This window comes from Gymnoscopelus braueri (genome assembly GCF_963280865.1).
Source record: "Gymnoscopelus braueri genome assembly, chromosome: 16".
Lineage (NCBI taxonomy): Eukaryota > Metazoa > Chordata > Actinopteri > Myctophiformes > Myctophidae > Gymnoscopelus > Gymnoscopelus braueri.
This window is the reverse complement of record NC_137616.1, coordinates 30,501,889-30,523,844: the sequence shown is the minus strand read 5'-3', so window position 1 is coordinate 30,523,844 and position 21,956 is coordinate 30,501,889. Positions and strand designations below refer to the sequence as shown.

The following is a 21,956-nucleotide window of genomic DNA, read 5'->3' as shown; positions in this document are numbered from 1 at the left end:
TTCAAGTTTGAAGCAGTGAGTTGTCAGGGGCAAACAGGGACAAAAATAAGTAACATTAAATGATTATCATATGATAATGATGTCCATGATGATAAGTTACGTCCATTTGTTGTACGGTTTTGGTCCGTACCGGTTGTTTTAAAAATGGTTTAATAAATCAAATAGACGTATTTTTCATCCTCTACTACTGAAAGAAAAAAGCTATTGTATATTATTGTATCCCTTGTGGAAAAAGTAAAAGTGCTCCCACATCAGCAATAGGTAAAATGTTCTTTAGCTTCTTGCCAAAAAATACAATGGGGGAGATTATGAAATAAGCAGCTGGACAAAAGGCTTTGTAGACCTAATGCTCAGGGTGATATGATATTCTGTGGGAATCATTTTTGAGGCAATGGGGATGAGTAATACTACCCATGAGCAACATGGAATGGGGATTGGTAAAGGGAACAAAAGTGTAATAAAAATAATAGATATCATCATAATTGTCAACAAAATTGGCCATCTGAATTTCCACCAAATATTTCATTGGGACTTTTAGCGGAAGATGAAGAATTGTGTGGACCGCAACAGATGTAAGCTACAAGGCCAAGTTCAGGCATCATGCTCCGGAGGCTAACCTAACAAACACGGCCAAACAAAACATTCAACTTGGATTTCAGAGTGCAGAACGTTACTTCGGGACATGAGTGTTGCAGAAGGACTGATTTAGAAAGCGATAAGCTGGCATACAATACAGCGGCACTATGGCAAACTTGTGCCAATATAGAAGTGCGCCAAAAATGAGATGGTAAGCAGCTGTTTTGACCAGCTGTCCTAAACAGTTGTCCAAAAGGGCCATGGGGCCAGGATGGAGGGACTCGGAGAATTCTGATAAAGTGAGACTCAGAGCAAGTGGGAGAGATATACAGAGAGATAAGGAGGGGGTGAAGTGGAGGAGGGGGCATGGTTTCCCCTAGAGTGCCTTCAGGTTCAATGCCTTGCTCAAGGCCTTTTGAGCAGTGATGGTAAGCACTATAGCCTAGTACAGTATATTGTTGCTGTCGGGCAGAAACCTCTTATCTCCATAGTTTAACTTTTTGTGCTTTTTCGTAAATTAGTGACCTACTAGATCATACTACAGCGTCACACAAAAGCATCAAAAGTAGCGGATATGCAAGCTCGAAACACGGCGCAAAGCGACGTGTTTTGAGCTTGTAGATCTGCTACTTTTGCTATTTTTGAATTTTAATCGTGAAAAGTAACAGTTTTGGACATTTCCACCCAACAGAGACGATATAGTGTGTGTATATACATAAAGATTCCTTCCTGTCTCCCTCTCCTTTTCTTCCTCAAATTTGGGTTTGACTTCACAAGAACATCTGTTTTTATGTCCACATCTTTATTTGGTCCTCTCATTTAATTTTGCATTCATGGACAAGTCAGGAAACGAATTTATTGGTCAAATTCATCAAGGCCAAAATTATTTACAAGCTCACACAAAATGTTTTTTTGTTTTAAGACAAAATTGAAATGACAGCAGAGCACTGAACTGTGTCTGCAAACGTTAGCTCTAGATCATCCCCTAGTGTTCAGATGTGAACATTGCAAGCAAGTATTTCAGAATACTACAGAATATAAATGAAGTTCTGGGTATTGTGTTGTTATTATAGTAGTAGTTGTAGGAGTAGTAGTAGCGACAGTAGGAGGTGATGTGAATAACTGAACGATGCAGAACTTACTTACTTACTGTGAATTCTCAGGAAAACCTCTAGGTTCAGGATTCCTTGTTTGCTGACAGCGACGGGGTGAACTCATACCACAACCTCCTGGAATCCCTGATAAGAAAATCACATAGACAAACATAACTAAGTAACTAAGTACATTTTACTCAAGTACTGTACTCAAATACACCTCAGAGGCGATCGACTATGCGTGCAAGTATAACAGGGCTTTGACGTTTCTGCAACATGTAGCGGCTACATGTGATGGGTGACTGGCTAGTGGCTACATTGCAGTAGTCAGTCATCCATACTGTCGTAATGTGATATCATAGGCTAAACAATAACATTATTAAACTGGAGGAGGTTCAGGGCAGTCGAACCTTTTCTGATTCATTTAAGAGATGGACATCATTCTTAATGTTCACCCATTTCCATCCGTCTTTTATGAAGAGTTATACCAGTGATTTCAGCAAGGCTCCTCAAGTAGTTGGCTCAATAAGCTAAAGCTCCCTTAGCTTACAAGTACTTAAGTAATGTTTCTCTGCAACACAATGGCCTCACACAAGAGTGTCATAATCGCAATATTACAAGCTTGCAACTACATATTACAATATTATGAGCTCACGATGAGGTAGGGCATTCATTTACACGCAAACAAAAACATTTAAAAAAGTTATACGTAGATGCAAGGTTTCTGGCCGACAGCGACGATGTACTCCCCAACGCAGTAAAAGGAGAACATGACTGTACTTTGTGCAAACAGGCTGACAGGAGCTCCCTTGGCAATGGTCCGGTTCATGGACACACTTTAAATTATGTGGACAGACAGGACAGCGATGTGAGGAGTGGAAGGCCACTTGGTGTATGGCTGCTAGGAAAGGACATCCCAAGGCCACAGGATAGCATTTGTAACTCTTTCTGTGTGCGCGTGCGTGTGCATGCTTTTGCCGGAGCACCCGGTCTGTGCAAATCATACAACAGCAACCCTCTGTGTGTATGGGCGTTTGTGGAAGAATATTTTCGATATGTCTGACTGCACTCTGTTACCTGTTAAACACTTTGAAACTGGCGTCCCTATAATGGGAATGTCATTATAGGCAGAAATGTTCAAAAATAATTACAAAAATAGCAAATATATCAGATTTACAAGCTCACAAACGCATCACATTGTGAGCCTGCATGTCGGCTAAATCCCCAATGCGTCAACATCATACAACAAAGTATAAAATAGGGCTCATGTGGTTAAATGTGCATGTTGCTTATTAAAATAAATTGCAAGAAATGACAGACGTGCAGTGTAACTGCTCTGATTGTAATCCCAGGTAGTTCTCTCAAAACCCAAATGACCCGCTCCAGTCTGACCCATTGACCTAGTGCTCTTTGCCTTTCATTCTGCCACTCATGATTCTAAACACTGTTCGTTGGCTATTGAGCTGCTGGTCACGTTCATATGACGCTGAGCAGCTATAAGTAGGGGATTATTTTCCTAATGCCTGTGAGAGAAACACTTCCAGCAACAAAATAATGGCAAAGAGCTAAGCAACGTCACTCGTGTATAGACGGGTATTTCGATCCTTCCCCAAGGCAGCGCCATGGCTCCGGTCTCTGTGTGAGGTAGCCTAGTGACTTCCTATTCTTAACTTCCAGGGCGTCAGATAACGCAGAGAACAGTTAGGTAACGCCATTTATCTGCTACACACAGCTTCATTAAATGATTGAATACTTTATTGATTCTTTAAAAAAAAAAAGTACAGGCTAGTGCAACTAGTTAGACACACGCCAAATGGATGACGCAATAAGCCAGAGGCTTGTTTCTATTGTGGACCATTAAACATTCAAATAACGGGACAAAAACAACAGTGCAACAAAAAGCAACTACACAACAATAGAAAATCTAAATCAGATTAAATTCATGATAGTGATATAAAAAGGGGGTGGGGGGCCTGGTTACGGCACATGGAGATTGTCACTCACAGGGAGTGAGCTGTTTACAACCCTGGGGAGGCCAGCCAGGGAATGAACTTGGCTAAGTCCCATTTGAATGGTCGTGGAGCCATGTTTTTAGGTCAGCCTTAAACCTTAAATGGGGAAGTTAAAACTTTCAGGGCTTTTGGCCCTTCCACTGTGTTGTGGCTGCGAAGCAGCATGCATTTTTACCATTTTTACCCTTAACTCGGTTTGATTTTATGTGGACCGACTGAACCAAATCCATCTTGTATTGCATTAGTAATAAGCAATATGACAAGGTGATTAACATTATTATGACAAGGTGATTAACATTATTATGACAAGGTGATTAACATTATTATGCTTGTGATCTGTCTGCAGTGCACACGTCTGCCTCGAGACGATTCGTGGGCTGGTCTCCTCAGGTGCTGCCGACACTGGTTGGTTGGCGTAGGTGCTGGTAGTGTCCTCAGGGGGTGCTGGTATACTGGCTGGTGGGTATAGGTGGTGTTGGCCTTAAACTGGGTGTCAAAGGTGTTCAGCTCGCCAGGGAGGGAGGCAGAGGGGTTCTCTGCATTTATGCAAGCCTTGCCACGTGCTCATTGTGTCGATGATATTAAACTGGTCTTCCAATTTGACCTTGTACTCCTAATGAGCCCTTCTGATGTTTCTCTGGAGGACGATGCGGGTAGTAGGCCTACCCTCGTTCCTGGTTCTGAAGGCAGCGTTATGTGCATGTAGTGCAGAGCATACCTCGCCGTTAATGCGAGGTCTCTGGTTAGGATACATTCGAACTGTCTTTTTTGGAAGGACGTCATCAATGCACTTACTGATAAAACCAGCGACTGTGTCTGTGAACTCGTTGACATTATTCCCAGAGGCGTGCCGAAACATCTCCCACTCCACTCGCTCAAAGCACGATTGTAGCATAGATCAGTATCAATGGGCCCCCTGTACGTCTTTCCAAGCTAAGGAGTACGTCACAACATGGTTGAGAAGCCATCGCTCTGCAATACACACCTCAGATGCCTGAGTAAAAACCTATTTGGAAAGCTTTGTACAGTAGAATGTGTTCCATTTGTATTCCAGCTCTTGTGGGCTAACACACAATGAACCCACTATGCCTAATTTGATTATGTTTATAAGTGCATTTTCAGCTTCCATTTGTTAAAGCTGCACTATGTAACTTTCCTGTTCTACCCTGGACTTGAATGAAGGTCTCCAGCGAAGGGCAGATTTTTTATTTTTTTAATTGTTTTACCACTGAGTTAATAGAGCCTGCCTGCTTGATCTGGAGAGAAATTGAAGTTGACATTCAGGTCAAAATTCATGTAAAACCAGAAACAGGATTGTGTCAAAGGCCATGTCCAACCGAGACCCAGGATCTAGATGTCTCAATAGAAGAGCAGGGAGACCAAATACAACCACCCCAATTTTAAGTTATATTGTATTAACATACTCTACCATATAGATAAGATTGGACAAAATTACATTTTTTTTTTCACACAGAAAAATGACATAGTAGAGCTTTGAGAAGTCTGTCCCTGAAGCTTATTTGTCTTGCAGCAGTTTCTGGATGCTTTCCCATGTGTTCAATCTGATACGTAGCCTAAGTTTGATAACGGTTTGGATTGGAAGATAAGTGAACATGCTGTTTTAAAGAGCGTAATTGTGCTTGCGGCCACGGAGCGCTTCCTGTTTGTGTCCTCACTGCCAAGTTCATAATATTCTGTAATGAATGGGTGTTTGAATTGTGACAGAACGGTAGGAATGCTCACTGTTAGAACACCGCTATTAAAACCGATAAGCCTATTCAGCTTCCCGTTGTTGTTAATAGTACATGCACTCTTAAATAGTGATCCATTGCTTTACATTGACAATTGCCAGCTGGTGAGCGTGTGCTCCAGGGGCCATATTCATAAAACATCTAAGGCTAAAAGTAGCTCCTAACTGGCTGAGTTAGATGGTGATTAACATTAAAACAAGCATTTAAATCTCCTCAGCTGTAAATGTCTACCCTAAAGTCATTGTTTAAAGATAAAACACCCAGTGTTTAAGAATGCTCTCGATTATGTGTGGATATACTGTATGTCTATTAGTTATTATATTATTATTATCATCATCATCATCATCATTATTGTATGGCCGACGAGTGAGTGTGGGGGTTGAAATGAAAATGGTTGAGAATCACGGCTATAGGTGCAAAAATCTTCTCTTATGGGAGGTCCCTGGCACATCTTTTCAAATGGGGGTCCGTGGGCTAATATGTGTCAATTTGGGGGTCCTTGACATGAAAAAGGTTGAGAACCACTGGTATAGGGTATCCGAGGCTGAGAGGAAATCATCACATTACACCCTGGTTATTACATGATTATTATGATTAGTTAAAAGTTGCACTTTCAAAACCTTGTTTTCAGCAGCCATCCATAAAAGCAGATGTGGCTACTGGCTACATATGAGGTGCAGAGCTCATGCAGAAGAACATGCTGAGGCACTATCATGTGTTTGTATAAGTATCATGGCTACAACGACAGAAAGTCACACAAGGAAGGGGACGTTTATTGATGAAATCTGATGGGTAGCTAATACTCTCATTCCAGTGGTGGAAGAGGTACTCAGATATTTTACTTAATTTAAAAGTAAAAGTAGCAATACCACAATATAAAACTACTCTAGTCTGTACAAGTAAAGGCCTGTGTTCAAAGTGTTACTTGAGTAAAAGTACAAAGTATTGGCATCAAAATATACTTACAGTACCGAAAGTGAAAGTACCAAAATGTTTGAAAATAGCAGATCTACAAGCACACAACGCGTGAGCTTGTAGATCGGCTTTTTTCAAATAGTCTATGTATATAATATGACTAAAGTGGTTAATGTATGTTTTATAATATAATAATGTATAGGCAAAGTAACTAGTAACTAAAGATGCAGTGGAGTAGAAGTTAAAGTACAGAAATGAGGAAATACCTCAAAAATTGTAAGGCAAAGTGCAGTAACTACGTTTTTGGACACACCTACTTATATGTGTATCCCAAAGGTCAAATTAGCCTTTGTGATTTTGGGGGATGAACAAGTACCTCAAGAACAGATGCACATTTATTGTAATATCACTTACATGCCAATATCTCATTTGGCTGACCAGTTGAATCACTTTTAAACCAATTTTTCAGTGATTTCCCCCCCGTAGTTACTGCACTTTGGCTTGGCAGGGATTACATTGTCATTCTCATAGCAGACCAGCATTGCAAAAACACAACACACAGCGATTGTAGTCAGAGGTGCTTCCTTTACATCCAGCGAGATATCAGTTAATGTTAGCAGTGTTACCAGGTTCTGTGAGAGAAACAAGCAACCAGGTCTATGAAAACAAGCCCAAAAGAAGCGAGCCCTTCGCCCTTCGAAATATAGGCTAAAAAAAGGGGGGAAACTTGACAAAAATGTGGTATATTTTTTTGAAACATTTTAACAACACAAATCGTGTATGGGGGGGGGGGTCCCTGACCCTGACGGAACATATTTTCAGATTGGGGTCCGTGGACAAATACATGTTAATTTGGGGGTCCTTGACTTGAAAATGTTTGAGAACCACTAAACGACATTAGGAAACAAGCCCCAAAATAAGCAACCACACTTGGAAAACAAGCCCCCAAAAAATACCAATATTTACAAGCTACTTTACAGGAAAAACAAGCCCAAAGTCACTTATAATAAGCGGACATGGCAACCCAGAGCGTTAGCCGAGTCGCTAACGAGCTAATGTTAGCCTCGATGACCATAAAACAGCTGGGCAACAAACAGCTGCATTTCCAACCAAACGTAGCACTCATCCCGGCACGCCAGAAGTACTGCGGTATTTCAAGCAAGCGTGATAAACGGCCTTCTCGCAGAATGAAAGGGAGGAATGGAACCCCTTACTTTGTTTTGTGTCCTGGTGATGTGATGTCGCACCATCAGGGGCATCAGACCATGTTGGGTGGGCTGGTGTCGGGCAGCAGCTGCGCAGCCAGTTCTCCTTTTTGCACTGGAATTCCATCAGGAGAAGGTAAGAAATCAGGGTTGCCATGTCCGCTTGTTATAAGCGACTTTGGGCTTGTTTTTCCTGTTTAAGTCGCTTGTAAATATTGGCGTTTTTTTGGGCTTGTTTATAGAGTTTAGTTGCTTATTTGGGCTTGTGACCTAATGTGGTTTAAACCGGTGGTTCTCAAACATTTTCATGTCAAGGGCCCCCAGATTAATATGTATTTGTCCACGGACCGGCCCCCCCCCATCTGAAAATATTTTGTGCCAGGGACACCCATACAAGATTTGTGTCGTTAAAATGTTTCAAAAATGCTCTTGTTTTTTTCAAGATTATTTTATTATTTCATTGAAAATAGCAGATCTACAAGCTCACAACGCGTAGCATCGCGGGCTTGTTTTCATAGACCTGGTTGCTTAATGTTCTCTCGCACAATCTGGCAACACTTTAAGAAGTGGATCGAGTCTAGAGATCCCATAGCTCGGATGGATGGTCACACTGTGATTGGCTAGGATGGTTGTCAGCCAGGCAACGAGTGTTATTTTTTCTTTCACGTCCTACATCAACCATGCCACCTAGAAGCGCGCGTGCGTGCGTGCGTGGGTGCGTGTCATTGCAGGGGTGGACTGGGAAACTTTGATGATGGAGAGGGCCATTAAATCTCCACATTCACCCCAGGGGGCCACATTGTATGTCTGCACAGTCTATAGCCTACTGCAGACTGCATAAAAAAAAGAGATAAAGACAAAAATATATTGATTGATTGAATTGATTGAATATTTTATTAGGCAAAAAATGTAAAACAGCACAGTTACATTTAAAATACTTTGTCTAACAGGTCCGTTCATAAAAGTCCTTGCGGACTTGTTTCCAATGAGGGCCTTGGTATTTAATTCATAGGCATATATAGTGGCACCACAGTTCAAATATCATTACAAAATAAACAGCCAAAAACAATATATAACACTATGTACAACAAAAAAAATAAAAAAGAGGGGAAAAAAATATGTACAAGAACAGGGGGGGGGGGTCTGCTGTCTAACGGGAAAATGGTACTACCTCCACCTTTGGCCTCCTGAAAGGTGATTTTTTAAGGCTCTTTTAAATGAGCCCAGCGAACTGCATTTTTTGAGGGATGGAGTTAGACTATTCCAATCCTGGGTGGCAGTGCTGTAGAAGGAGAATTTGCCCATGTTTGATTTATGGGTGGGTGGTACCAAATTGTTGTTAACGCTCCCTCTGGTATTGTGACTGTGGGTGTCGCTAACCTTTTGGAGGTATTTACTCAGATATGCGGGAATTGGGGGCATATCGGGCAAATTTGCATTTACAATTTTGAAGGCCAGTCCCATTTTTAGTTGTTTAACCCTGTCTTCCACCCTGAGCCAGCCTAGGCTGGCAAAATGGGTGGGAGAAAGGTGGGTCATGGGCCCCAATCCGAGGAGTAGCCGAATCAGTTTGTTTTGGGAGGTTTGAAGCTTAGTCTTCAGTGACACTGAGGTGTTGGAGTACCAGGAGGTGCAAGCATAGTCAAAAAGTGGTTGAATCAGGGCCCCAGAGAGGGTCCTGAGGGCCTGAGGGTTGACAAAAGAGGAAACTCTGCCCATAAATTTGGTTCTCTGGTTTACTCTTTTGACCACCTTTGTAGCCATGCTATCACCTGTCAGGTATTTGTCAAGTACACAACCCAAATAGGTAATCTCTTCTTTGCTAGAGATAATTGTGTCATCGACTTTGACCTTGAAATCATTTACATCCATCTGTCTGAGGGAATGTTTGGTCCCAAAGAGAATGGATTCAGTTTTCCCAAGGTGTAGTGACAGTTAAAAATATATAAAGATTGCACAGGGTGGGGAGCAGAATCTTTATAGAACTTCTAATTGGAAAAAAAGAAAAGAAAATTGGGAAGACATTGGTACATACAGGTCTCTGACCCTGTGGGACTGGAAGGAGTCAGAACTACTGCCTCCTTGCAATATGGACTGCATTGTAATATGTATTTAATAAACATAGCTATATTACTTCTAATATTGCATTTATGAAATGTGTGAAAATATACTGTATTGATTTATCAATCGAATGTTTTGATAATTTTGGCTTAGTCAACCTTGTTTAATATTTTATTATCTTTGAAAGCACTGAAAACATGTAATACGCTACGTAAATTGACGTTCAAATCAATCAGTAATACTTTTTAATAATATTTGTTTTGTTTTAGCAGTAAGTAAAAGTGTGATCATTGCACCTTAAGTTGTTGCATACACAATGTATATACTCATAGCTTAAATTGATTTATGAAATACTTTATTAACAAGTTTGAAAACAGTATAGCAGTACAGTTAAAAAGAAAAGGCTATGCTAATAGGATTACACAAAAAGCCCCGGGTCCATTGTACTCAATCAAGACGTAGGCTACTATATCAGCCCTAGCCTTGACGACCTTGCAGCATGTTATGTAGACAGATGCCAGGTCATCGTTGGCCTGGCATCCTATAGTGTGTATAGTTTCAATGTAGGCTGATCATAGGTTCTTGGTTTACGTATGTATTATTATTTTATATATATATATATATATATATATATATATATATATATATATATATATATATATATATATATATATATATATATATATATATATATATATATATATATATATTTATGATTGAATATATGTATATTTTCATACATCCTCGCTGAGGGTTTTCTAGTGATTTTATAAAATTGTTTATTCCAGAACAAATACATTTGGATCAATTTGAGACATGCAGTGCAGAAAGATGGCAGTTTTCTTGTTCAGATCATGGCATCCACAGCCACATGCATGTCAACATCAACTCTTGAGAGTTTGGAAGTCTGATATGTAAAATATTTGTTTGCACTTGTGATGGAATTTTACGAACACCTGACCTGAATCTATGGGCTGCCATCTTTTTGCCTATCGTCCGTTTGATCCTATTCCTCACAAACCCAAGAATATTTGTTGGAACAAGGCACGTCATTCCATCCTTTGCCATTGCGTGCCAGCTCAGCACAGTCCTCACCATCATCAGCATCGTTAGGTTCCCCGTCCCGCCAAAATCCTGCACCTACCAGATCAGTCCCGTCCACCCATGTCCATTTTCCCTCACGCACCGTGTCAGAGAGACCAATCCAGGTTCTGCTATTAAATCTGGTGATAAAATCAATTTCCTTTCTGTTGTCTATAATGACGAGGTTAGCTCCTCTGTCTTCACAGTCCTTTCTGCTCTGGTCCCAAGTTTTACTCGAAGTGGAGACATAGTAGCAGCTGCCATTGAACTTTGTCCATTCTTGCCGACAGGGTTTTTCTGGGGATTATAATTATATATTTGGATCATTAAAACCTTGTCGGACCTCATAAATAAGTGTTAAACAAGTGAGAAATGCAATAGGCTTCTAAAAATAATTCCTCCTTTAACCCATTTAGACCTGTGGCCGATTCTAAAAACGCCTTCTAAATCCTGACCTAAGTTTTCTGAAAAACTTAAAATATTTATTCAAAATTTACAAAAAAATTATGTAGCTATACTGTACATAGCAACAGGAACCCCAAAAGGGGTTCCCGTCCTGAAAGGTATAGTTACAAAAAGTGGTTCCCATGTTGTTTAAATATTTTGCTTACCTGTCATATTGAGAGAGAGCATGTTGAACTCCTCCTGTATTCCATCACGACTTGCAGCTACAAGTTCAAAACGCCTCTGTAACTCCTCTTTCTCTGCTCTCAATTGGATTTTCTCGTTCTTCAGATCATTTCGTTCCTTTGTCAGGGATGTGCGGCTGGTCTCTGAATCGTCTCTCAGTTCTGTCAGGGTGTCGTAGCTGATCTGTAATTGGTCTCTCTCCCGTGTCAAGTTATTGTATTTGGTCTCTAACAGCTTTCTGTCTTTTGTCAGGTTGCTGTAGTTGTTCTGTAACTCCTTTTGCTTGCTGGTCAGGTTGTTGTATTTTGTCTGAATGTCTCGCATTTCAGAATCATGAAGACCGGCAACCTTGGTGTCTGCAAAAGGATGTCAGATAGAATCAAAGAGTATACATTTTCATTATAGAATCAGAAACTACAAAAACATCCTTGAGTGCTCTCATTAGCAGCAAGACAGGAGTCTACTCACTGTGGACATGAAGGCTTATGATCCCACCCAGCAGCAGCAGACACAGTAGACCCAGGCAGACAGCTGCAGTTTTAGATGGACGCCTACACATCTGACCACAGCCTGAATCAAACAGTAGCATAGGTGTATAGATTACATTTCAAGCTAATGTCAATCTTGTAAGCTTGTATTTTGAATTTCCATCCAGGGACCAATAAAGTAGCTAAATCTTATCTTATTACTATTTAACATTTTTATGAAACTGAGACTTTAGTGAACATGTCTGTAAAACAAGCCCATGTCTATATTATATATATTATAAACATACTTATAATGCATTATAATCTGCTTATAACACTGTATAATTATAGTTAAAAGATTTTATAATGACTAACTTGGCTTAACTTAATGACATTCCTGAAGGTGTAGGAAACCTTTTGTGTTTTAGCATAGATTTAATGCTATTTTTCGCTCAATCACTAGCCTGCATGGCATTGCCAGGCTGATCATACCGTGGAGGAACTTGTGAGTGATCCCACCACGAGATTAGTCTGGCAATGCCAGGCTATTCAATCACCACTTATAGTGACTTATAATCACACTATAATGCATTATGTTAGTGATCTTAATACAATATAAAATTATTGTAATGTATTACAACTATGAGAATTATAATATACTATGATCCTGGCCCCCCAAAAAGTGTAAATTATGCAAGCATTAGTTATGAAGTATTTTGATACTTGACCTTATACAGTAAGATATTATAAGAGGCTTTATAATATGTTATGATTGCATTATGCAAAGCATTGTTACAATGCATTTATACTTCACCTTGTAAGTCATTATAAAATGGTTTATAAATAATGCATAATAGACATGGGCTTCAAAGGAAGTGTTATACCAAACTGTCAGTTTTGTGTGAATAATAAGGTGTGTTCTTACCTGAAGGTTCATCTCCATAGGGTCTCATCTTGAGATTCTCATCAGCAGCTATTGGATTCAGATAATCTACATCCACCTGCCCTAAACTGGTGTTGAATTCCACTGACATCGTTCGGTTCAGGTCAATGGAAGGGGACTGGAAGGACCTGTGTCCTTGTCTTCCTTTTCAGTAAACACACTTTCCAATTTGTAAGACTTTACTTTGCTGACTCAGCTGGCAGAATCCGTCAGTTGATTTAAGGAACAAAGATACCAACAGATTGCAACAGTGAGGGTGAAAAGAATATTTTAAAGCACCACTCCAACAATTTGCACCAAAAGTGTCTTCTGTCACATATTTATTCTGTGAACAACAATCCATATTGAGTTTTGTCACTAATTATGTTTCAGCAATAGTTGTGTCATTGAAAGTATGAAAAAAGGGAGATTTGTGTTGGTTTCATAGCTCTGGTAATTAAGTATCATCCTTTGGAGTTTGGATGAAAACTAATTTCAGGATTAATATCAGTATTAAGGACTGGATCTTTAAGGGTTCCAGCCGTCTTCCACAGTCAGCAAAACTGTACTTCCTGTTACACAGGAAGTACAGTTCTCTGTGTGTGTGTGTGTGTGTGCGTGTGCGTGTGCGTGTGCGTGTGCGTGTGCGTGTGTGCGCGTGCGTGCGTGCGTGCGTGCGTGCGCGCGTGCGTGCGTGCGTGCGTGCGTGTGTGTGTGTGTGTGCACCATAGAGTTAAAAATAAGGCACACACGCATGAACTTCCACCCATTGTTTTATATGATTAAGGTTTGATTTACACACTATGCTTTATGTTTCAATCATATATCCATATAAACACACTTTTTTGTTTTAACCAAAAATATTATATTTTAGTCAAGCCTTCAAGGGGATTCTTTTGCAGAGGTTGCTTATTGCTGAAGGAGTTCGCCTTTGGTGAATCTTTGTCAGAGTTTGCTTATTTCTACCTCTCCAAAGACAGCATATTCTATGGTGGTGGCCAGCACTTTCAATTTGCAATCTTCCATTTTTTTTCCCAATCAAATGGACATATTGTGGGTCCAACTCTGGCTGAGGTAGGTTGCTGATGACCCCTGGCTTAAATTATGCCGTAACATTTGATGGCTTATATCAGTGAGTGGCGTGACTGGCGTCATGCCCATTGAAACTGAACCTGTTAACAACAAACAACAAACAACAAAAAAAAGATATGACTGCTCCTTATGTTTTTTCTATTCTTTCAAAGAACAAAATTTATTGTCATTAATTAGAACGGTGTCATCCATTTTTTCATGTGGGTTTTGGAAGCCTATAGGCCTAGGGTTTTTGGTTTTTGGCAATTACTTTTATCATTGTTTTTGGATTGAAGATTGAAGGTCAGCGTAAGGTGCATTCAGTCATTAACGAACGAAAAAGATAACGAAAAAGATAAAGCCATAAAGAAAAGAAAAAAACGGTCACATTAGTCTTTTTGGCTAATTTGTTTTCTTCTTTTTGGGACACCTCAGCTCAGCTTCTCCTGAGGTAAGGCTAAGTGTACAGCGCATGGCCTGTGGCTTGGTGATGTCAGTTACAACTAGCTCCTGTCCATCTGTCAGCCCCAACTCCTTCAGCGTTTTAGTCAGATTTGGCCTCGTCCTCTGTTCGATTGAAACAACGCTTTGTAAATACAAGGTTTTGCTCTTTCCTTCTTCCACTGTTGCTGCTATAGCAGGCAATTTCATTTGTAGGTCGGCGTTCTCAGTCAGGTAATCAAGCACCTCCTGCAGCTTGGAAGATGAAGAGAATTGTAAGTCCAGAGGTACCTGGCTGCAGGATGGACAGTCGTCCTTTCGTGCGGCCTCAAACTTGTAGGTGTAGATGCCGTCAATGTCATTGAACAACATGTAGTTGTCAAGAAGATTATAGGCTGATGAAGCTAATTTGAATACCTCTGTCGCGCAAGCAGCTGCAATAACTGCATTTGTGGACGCCACAGCTGGGATTATCCTCTTTACAACACCCTGGGTGAGTCTGTAGGTGACTCCCGTGATACTGAACTCCCCTGCCCTCTCCAGAGACTTCTGGTACACCCACTGGATGTGCTTTGGGTCATCTCCATCCAGTTCCACTCCATCTCCAAAGGGCTTATCTTTAGGCCATAGCAGCATGCGGACATACTCAACACAATGTTCTGGCAGCCGTGGCATGGAGGCTATCGTGCACATAGGGAAGTTGATCTGAGGTGGGTAAAGGTCCAAGGTGCAGTCGATGCAGGCTGTCAAGCCAGGCAGAATGACTCTTGCATTGCCTTTGAAACCTTCAGTCCCTCCATCAATTAAAGGAATCATGGAACCTTCGTTTAGGACACCGTCCTCATACTCCAGCAGAGACAGTACCATACCATTCATCCACCTCCTAGCGACTACAGAGTCCAGTCCACAGACAATGATATTAAATTCACTGTAAAATTCCTGATCAAAGTCTTGAATTTTCTTAAAATGGGGGACAACACAACAACCAGGAATTCGAGTGTTAATAAACTCAGCTGCCACCTCCGCCTTGGGTCGACTAACATCTTTAGGCCTGAAGAGAAACTGTCTGTTGAGGTTAGAGACGTCAATTGTGTCCATGTCAATCACATCAATCTTGCGGAACCCTGACAAAGCCAGGTCTTTGAGAAGCTCGCATCCAAGGCCACCGGCACCAATGACTAGGACTTTGCAATCTAAAATAAACTGCAGTGACTCTTTGCTGGCTTTGAACTGGGAATGGGAGAAGGGCCCGGATCTCTCCAGAAACTTTGTGATGTGGTTCCATCTTCCCTCCCATTCGCTCCGAACTCTGATACCTCCATCCACCACCATTGGCTCATCTGCCATCTCGCTGTATCTTTCTGTCCTTAGCTCTCAGTATTTCTTTCGTTCTCTCACACTCTGTGCCTCCCTGTCTTTTTCTTTGTCTCCCGATAGCTTAACTTGTCTTCAGACAAATTCAACATCTAAAAGTGTCACCCAACACTTTATATAGGATGACCTGAGGGTCTGATGTCACACATAACACAAACTGTTGCCGTGCATCGGTAGGCAGGTTTAATCATTTCAAACTTAAACGATATTAAAATATTAAAAAATATATATATATATTTCTTATTAATGCAAGAACAATGGCTTCTATTTCAGCATGCTAACTTTCCAGGAAGAAAAAAGCTGTTGTTTCTTTTCTTTTTTTCTTTGAAAGGCTGTAGTTTCAATTAGCGTGGAATGATGATGGTACTGGTAGGCAGGTTTCTAAACTGTTCACAGCCCACCAATGAGACACAGAGTGAGTAAATTGTGCCATCTTATAATTAGTATTAGTAAGGAGCAATTATATGAAGATACGGTAGCGTCCCTATTTTGGGCACGTCATTATAGGTTAAAAAAAATTAGATTTTCCAAAATAGTGAAAAGAGCAGATCTACTGTACCAGCTCACAGCGCACCATAATGTGATGCTCCCTCCGCTCTGTCCCTGCCACCAGGGTCTTAACTGCTGCACCTGATCACCATCACATTGGTGTGTGCATAACAATAGACAGTAATTACCCACTTTGACACCATGTTACCCAAGTATCATATCTCTGACTGTCATAGCCTAATGAATAAAAGTTACGAATAGATTTTGATTGAAATATTCGCTTAAAACAATAGAAACAAGTTTGTCTCTCTCAGTGTGGTGGACACTCACCCAAAGGACATTTAGCAAGACAATTAAAAAGTGGCCATGTTGACGTATACAGTATGATCCCCATACTGTGGGGAGGTTTTCATTGAATAGTTTATAGCACTTCCAGGTAGCTAATCAGGAAGGCATGGGTGGTCAGAACTCTGTGTTTGAATATTGTGACCTCTACTGGCTGCAGGTGAGAGTGTTTGTTGTACAGTTTGTTGTACTTGATGTTCGACAAATTATGATTAATCTTTGAGGACATTTTGGATAGTGTTTGGTTCTGTTTAGGTAACATACTTAGAGAAACAGTTTCATTGACCTTTATTTGGCAACATTCTGGACAATGCACAAGACGTAACACTGTTATGTGTGGCACGCATGAGGAACTACCATTAACTAAATAGATTAATGATCAATCATCTAGTCAGGAACTACAATGTTAATGTTAAGACTCCATAATGTTTAGGAAGACTGACCTGAGAGAGAGATGCTGAAAAAGAGCACTTGCAGTGCTCGGGGGAAATATTGGTAAAACAAAAAGTAAACTAGAAAAAGTGCTCCTCGGAGCACAGGTCTCCGCCAGGTCAGGTAGGTTATTGTGGCCTCCTGGTGGCGCTATAATAGGCCAATGTGAAAAGGGTGCCATTTCTTCTTAGGCCTTGCACGGCAATCTGACAGTGCATTCATGATTTGATGCATTTTGTTAAAAAAAATGTTTTGATAAATTAGACCTGCTGGTGGCGCTATAACAAGCCAATCTTAAAAGGGTGGCATTTGTTCCGCAACTTCCGCAACGTGCAAAGTTTGACTGCAATCGGGCGCTGCGTTCATGATTTGCGGCATTTTGTTCAAAACGAGCCACTACTGCAAACTTTAGATGTGAATCTTAGCCTTTCAGGATGGAATATGAAAAATCTAACAGATTCACCTTGATCACATGACTATAAAGATCACCGATTTGCGTGAATTTTGGATGAAATCGGAAGTAGTAATATAAAGAAATTTGTTTTACATAAGTCGGCCTCCTGGTGGCGCTATAAAAGGCAAATGTGAAAAATGCAGTGCAAAGGTTTTTCCTTGACCTCTAGGGAGTGAGCATACAGAGTTTTACACAGATCGGTGCAGTTATAGGTAAAAACATGAATCGGCCTGTTATAGCGCCACCATGAGGGCGATTTGAAAATTTTCTAGTGTAATTTCTCCCTCTGCATAGTGGGAATGTGCGTGCAAAGTTTCACGGAAATTGCATGCTGTGTTCACGATTTGAGGCATTTTGTTCAAAACGGAGCATTCCTTTAAACTTTGGAAGCCATTTTTAGCCAATCAGGATGGAGTATAAAAAATCGGAAATATTTATTTCGTTTAATGACTATAGAGATACTGATACTATAACAGGCCCATGTGAACATTTTGGGGCAGAGGTTCTGAATTGGCATCCAGGGAGTGTGTGTGCACAGTTTCACTGCGATCAAGCCAACGGTGCGGGAGATTAACTGTTCACAGACGGACACACACACACACGGACGGACACACACACGGACGGACGGACGGACAGGGGGCAAAACATACTCTCGCCATGCCTTTCGGCCTGGCGGAGACAATACTTTTGTATGTGTAGGCTACTAGTACTGATTATTATTTATTCTAGTTTTAATTTGTATCCTTGTTAATATTTGGTTTGTTTTTACCTTTGCCATTCCACTTAGATTTTTTTTTAATGAGGACCACATTAGAGTTAAGATGATACTTTATAGTTATTATTCTATGCATTTTCGATTGATTGATGGAATTCTTTATTAGTCAGAAATGTAAACAGCACGAGGTACAGTCAGACTTAGGCTTAAAGGATAACACAAAAAAGTCCTGGGGACTTGTTTCCACTGTGGTCCTACTGTATATGTATAGGATTATACAATGATTTACATGTAGGCCTATACAATGAATACATGAATGAATGAAACAATCAACCAACAAACCAAGAAATCAATCAATTAATCAATCAATCAATCAATCAATCAAACAAACAAACAAACAAACAAACAAACAAACAAACAAACAAACAAACAAACAAACAAACAAACAAACAAACAAACAAACAAACAAACAAACAAACAAACAAACAAACCATCCATCAGGTATGGCTGTGTGCTTATGAGCGGGTGTTTGTGTGTCACTTTCCATCCCTGATATACTGTCTGTGCAAAGTGCATAACCCACAGTGCACATACTTTGGGTGCTCATATCCCCGGACGGGTATAGTCTAGTTTGTACTAATAACGCAGATGATCAAACCTAGCAACAATGAGTCCTGTCCTGTCCACTTTATATTATATATAATTACGAGTCCTTCCCCTTCCCCCAGACCGCCTTTGTGCACAACCGTGTCCACATCGTAGCTTCCGTGGCTCTCTGTGAATCGTCAAAATAAGGTAAAGAACTCTGGCAGTAGCGGATGAATTAATTAATTAATACCTGGCGGAGAACGTGTTAAGAACAAAAATAAAGGTATGTTTACTCGCGACCAATAAAAATCGGCCTGCAACCCCCAAATGGGTCCCGACCCAGTGTTTGGGGAACAGTCCTAGAGGATGCAAAAGGCATTTGATGAAACCTGGTCTGAAACACTACCAGACAGCCCAGATTATTATAATTCTATAATGAGTTAATGGCACTCGATTCATACTGACATCTTACTGAACAAGGGAACCAGGGGACCTGGTACTAACAGACCCCTAGTGGTTGAAATCTGAATGGCCGGAAATCTGAATGGTTTCTAAACTACGTCACGCTAAGCTTGGCCAATCAAAAAGAGGGACATGTAAGAAAATGTTTTCGTCCATATATGGACAAAAACGATAGCAAAAGGGGACAGACAAAGCCTCATGTAGGCCTGACGGTCTGGTACTGCCAGACCCCTAGTGGTTGAAATCTGAATGGCCGGAAATCTGAATGGTTTCTAAACTACGTCACGCTAAGCTTAGCCAATCAAAAAGAGGGACATGTAAGAAAACGATAGCAAAAGGGGACCGGCAAAGCCACATGTAGGCCTGACCCCCTGGGTCTGGCAAATATGGAGATGGCTGACGTCACAATATTGATGTCGTAGTACCTTCGTCATAGATGGACCAGGCTGGTTTATAAATATACAGTACATTTGGAATACCTTCTTTCTGAGACGACGGATGCGACGCATTTCGGTGTTTAATCAAGACTTATTGATGCGACAGTAAGAACCTAACAACTGTAGTCATGGCGAAGAAACTATTTGGGACCAATTACCCGCTAAGCACCGTGTTCATAGTGGTGAATGAGTTCTGTGAACGCTTCTCCTTCTATGGCATGAAAACGGTGCTGATGCTCTACTTTCTGAGCTACTTGAAATGGAACAAGAACCTCTCCACAGCTGTCTACCATGGCTTCTCCAGCCTCTGTTACTTCACACCTATACTGGGGGCTATCATTGCCGACTCCTGGCTTGGCAAGTTCAAGACTATCATTTACCTATCCATAGTCTATGTCATCGGCCATTTGTTCAAGTCTGTTGGGGCCATTCCCACACTGGGGGACGGGACAACGCACGTTGCGCTGTCCATTTTAGGTCTGATTCTCATTGGTTTTGGCACGGGTGGGATCAAACCATGTGTGGCAGCATTTGGAGGAGACCAGTTTGATGAGGAAAATGTGATTGAAAGGGCTAGGTTTTTCTCTATTTTCTACATGGCGATCAATGCTGGCGGTCTTTTATCAACTGTCATTACACCAATACTGAGAGGTGATGTGACATGCTTCGGAGGTGACTGCTACGCTCTGGCATTTGGAATTCCTGCAGCTCTAATGATCGTGGCTTTAGTTGTGTTCATCGCTGGCAGTGGGCTGTACAAAAAGGATCCTCCTAAGGGAAATGTCTTGCTGGATGTCTGCAAGTGCATTCAGTTTGCCATCAGCAACCACTGGAAGAGGTCAAAGAATGACCCACAAAGGGAACACTGGCTGGACTGGGCTGAGGAAAAGTACTCGAGCCGTCTGATCACAGAGATAAAGATGATTCTGAACGTTTTTGTCCTCTTCATCCCTTTTCCCATGTTCTGGGCTCTCTTTGATCAGCAAGGTTCACGTTGGACACTCCAAGCCACGAGGATGAACATGGCTTTTGGAGACCATTTCAACCTGAAACCTGACCAAATGCAAATGATCAATCCTCTGCTCATTCTTCTGATGGTGCCCATGTTTGACTTCATCATATACCCCCTCATTGGCTTCTGCAAAATCAAGGTCACACCCCTAAGGAAGATGGCTACTGGTATGATCTTTGCAGCGTTGGCCTTTGGAGTAGCCATGATGGTGGAGGTGAACGTTGTGAAAACAATGGTGGAGCCTGCACCTCCAGGGGCATGTCTCCTGCAGGTCTTTAACCTGGCAGAGAATGATGTCACTCTAAAGATCCCAGAAAGTGACCTGTTTAAAATGCCAATCGGATACCTTCAGGACCCTTCTGAATATGTAACCCTTCCATTAGAGGAACCCATTAAGGAACTGAAAATGGAGGTCACTTTAAATGGCCTCAATGGAACATCTGAGTGCACTCAGACCTTCACAGCGCAGGAAGCCCACACTCTCATCTTATATCGTGGAGCCACTGGAGTCTTGTGTGAACTTGTGAAAGACCATACAGAGAAAAGTGCAAGTGGGGACCCTCTTTTGAGGTTCATCAACACACAGTCTGAGGCGGTGACCCTAACTGTTAGAGAGGAGAGGGACTTCAAGGTGCCTGCCAACTATGATCCGTCTCCTTACAAGACCGTGACTAGGAAACGGTATCCAGACGTTAAATGTCACATGGAATCAAAGAGTTGCTCCTCTCTTGACCTCGGCCAGCTAGACTTTGGAGCCACCTACACTGTGCTCCTGTTGGAGAAATCAGGTAAGCTTGAGGCGCACAGGATGGAGGATGTGAAGGCCAGCAATGTTCACATTGCGTGGCAGGTCCCCATGTATGTCCTGATAACAGCCGGAGAGGTCATGTTCTCCATCACAGGCCTGGAATTCTCCTACTCACAGGCCCCGGCTAGCATGAAGTCAGTCCTGCAGGCTGGTTATCTGCTCACCATTGCCTTTGGGAACATCATAGTGCTAATCGTGGCAGAAGGGGCAGGTCTGGAACAGTGGGTGGAGTTCTTGTTGTTTGCCGTACTCTCGGTGGCCGTGTGCTTCATTTTCTCCATCATGGCCCACTTCTACACCTATGTTGACCCCGACGAGATCTTCAAGGACAGCAAGGGGGTATCGGGGAACGAGGAGGAGGAGGACGCCACCCCCAAGAAGAACCAAACAGAAGAGGTTGATTTGAACAAAATAGAGGGCAGCAATGAAGTGTAACCATATCAAAACCGTGGTTCGGCTTTTAATCGTTCGTGATGCGAACGCTGTACTTTACTAGGCAGCCATTTTGGACATGTAAGTTGGAAATAAGTTTTAAAGAAGTGTGTTTGTTTTGTTTTGACTTCTAAGTAGCACAACCAGGGCATGAGGACAAACAAGACAATGTACAATAAT

General features: G+C 41.4%; 4 protein-coding genes across 7 annotated transcripts in view; 1 reads left to right on the top strand and 3 right to left on the bottom strand.

The window, feature by feature from the left end:
* disp1 (dispatched homolog 1) overlaps window positions 1-7,647 on the bottom strand; it is a 116,031-nt gene extending 108,384 nt beyond the window's left edge. Inside the window, exons 1-2 of one of the 4 annotated variants that reach the window (XM_080453061.1) lie at window positions 7,563-7,647; window positions 1,719-1,814 (exon numbers count right to left, since the gene is read on the bottom strand). The gene's annotated coding sequence lies outside the window, so the exon portion shown is untranslated. Of the gene's footprint in view, window positions 1-1,718; window positions 1,837-7,562 lie in introns of those variants that run through there. The other 3 variants (XM_080453059.1, XM_080453060.1, XM_080453062.1) reach the window with 3 other exon arrangements.
* Window positions 7,648-10,405: 2,758 nt separating this feature from the next.
* Window positions 10,406-12,876, bottom strand: LOC308102737 (uncharacterized protein). Its single transcript, XM_080452581.1, has 4 exons — window positions 12,720-12,876; window positions 11,796-11,897; window positions 11,309-11,683; window positions 10,406-10,994 (listed from the first exon to the last, which is right to left on the bottom strand). Exons 1-4 carry the CDS (start codon window positions 12,826-12,828, stop codon window positions 10,621-10,623), a joined length of 960 nt encoding a protein of 319 aa, XP_080308707.1. The 5' UTR covers window positions 12,829-12,876; the 3' UTR covers window positions 10,406-10,620.
* A 1,313-nt stretch (window positions 12,877-14,189) lies between these two features.
* LOC308102926 (NEDD8-activating enzyme E1 catalytic subunit-like) lies at window positions 14,190-15,575 on the bottom strand (the record flags this gene model as incomplete). The annotated part of the gene is made up of 1 exon (XM_080452778.1): window positions 14,190-15,575. One exon carries the CDS (start codon window positions 15,573-15,575, stop codon window positions 14,190-14,192), a length of 1,386 nt encoding a protein of 461 aa, XP_080308904.1.
* Window positions 15,576-19,652: 4,077 nt separating this feature from the next.
* Window positions 19,653-21,779, top strand: LOC308102925 (solute carrier family 15 member 2-like; the record flags this gene model as incomplete). The annotated part of the gene is made up of 1 exon (XM_080452777.1): window positions 19,653-21,779. One exon carries the CDS (start codon window positions 19,653-19,655, stop codon window positions 21,777-21,779), a length of 2,127 nt encoding a protein of 708 aa, XP_080308903.1.
* Between the last annotated feature and the right edge of the window lie 177 nt (window positions 21,780-21,956).